This window comes from Apaloderma vittatum, unplaced genomic scaffold (genome assembly GCF_000703405.1).
Source record: "Apaloderma vittatum isolate BGI_N311 unplaced genomic scaffold, ASM70340v1 scaffold17363, whole genome shotgun sequence".
Classification (NCBI taxonomy): Eukaryota; Metazoa; Chordata; class Aves; order Trogoniformes; family Trogonidae; genus Apaloderma; species Apaloderma vittatum.
The window spans coordinates 3805-5351 of NW_009706567.1; the positions used below are offsets into that span (position 1 = coordinate 3805).

Sequence of the window (1547 nt, forward strand, 5' to 3'; positions counted from 1 at the left end):
AGGGAAAGTAGCCATTTAAACCATTCCACCTGAAAGACAGTAGTCAAGACTCTGCTTTTCTTTAATTCCTGAATAAAAGCCCTCCACTGACCATTTAAAAGTACAGCACTATACCAAGTCAATGTGAAATTCAAAATCACAGAGGCAAGGAAAGTAATCAAAAGCAGGAGATTCAGGGATAAGACATGTGCTGGTCATGTAACCAGACAGGATGATAGGTAGTCCCTCCTTTACAGGAGGGCACCAGGGTGCTCAACCCATCCAGAAACCCTGGCCAGCAGCTCCATCCTCAGTCCGGCACCTGGCTTGGGGCTTCCTGGTCGAGGCACTTGCTGTACATCTGGCTGGGGCTCTAGCAGGGCAGGCACCTTCTGCCACAGTAGCGGCCACCAAGGCTACCAAGGCCAAAGCCCCCAGAGTTGATGGGCACTCCCTCCTCACTCAGGATACTGCCCACGGCAGCAGATGCTGAAGATCCCACAGCGGTGTTCTGGGGGAAGGAGCTGAGGATGGGTCCAGGCAGGGTCACCACCACGGGAGAGGGCTGGATCACCACCCGGGAGTCCTGGCACTGCCTGACACAGGGCTCGTTGCAGCTGTTGGCCAGCGGGGTAGGGCCACAGGGACGGCACAGGTCGTAGCAGGACATGGCTCTGGGATGGAGGTGCACCTGGCAGAGAGGGCAGGCAGAGCACACACAGCGTGAGAGGAGCAGCCGGACAGCCTGCTCGGCAAGAGAAGAGACAGAGGGTGGGGAGCAGGGACAGCCAGAGCACGGAGGAAGACAGGATTAGGAGCCCTGGCCCCATGGTTCCCCTGCAAAGAAAGCCCAAGACTTTCTCCCCCCTCCCCCCAGTGAGGCAAGGAGAACAGACATGCTGGGAGCAGGAACGAGAAACAAGGATCTCAGCAAAAGCTCCACCGAGGCAAAGACTCGATGGAGGCCAGAAGACAAAGTGAAGAGCAAGAGAAAGAGTGAAGCAAAGGCGGTTGCAGCTCACCTTGTTCACCAAGGAGGAGAAGGCAAGAGAAGTGGATGTGGGAGCCTACTCTTGGGCAGCCTTTTATACTGTTCCAGACCGCCCCAGGCCCGGAGCCACCCTTTGCACAGGTAATGTGTTTACCAACAAGCTCATCTCGCATGCAAAACACCTTAATTAAAGAAATGAGGACACTGCTTATACTCCCTGCAACACTACCTTTTCATTTCCCTGTTCATGACATGCCCATTTAGCCACACAGGCTCCTTTTAAGTGACAGTATTAGAGGCCAAAACATTTCCATGGAAAAACACATCAATGTAAAAGAATGATTCCACAGCACCATACCTGAGCAAGGAAAATGCAGACACAACAGACAGGCTCAGCCCAGAGTCAAGCGCAGCCATCAAGCCCATGATGATGAAGCAGGAACAATGTCAAGCAGGGCAGTCAGCCTGCAGGTCAAAAGCCCAAAGGAAAACAGAGTCCACTGATTAGTGACTGGGGCCATAATAAGCAGTCAGACCCAAGAAGAGGCAGGAGACACAGGGGCCTGATCAAAGGGGT

At 53.7% G+C, this 1547-nt stretch overlaps 1 protein-coding gene across 1 annotated transcript; it reads right to left on the reverse strand.

Moving 5' to 3' along the window:
* Nucleotides 1–352: 352 nt before the first annotated feature.
* LOC104269052 (feather keratin 1) lies at nt 353–649 on the reverse strand. Its single transcript, XM_009865853.1, has one exon. The coding sequence runs from the start codon at nt 647–649 to the stop codon at nt 353–355; it is 297 nt and encodes a 98-aa protein (XP_009864155.1).
* Nucleotides 650–1547: the final 898 nt, after the last annotated feature.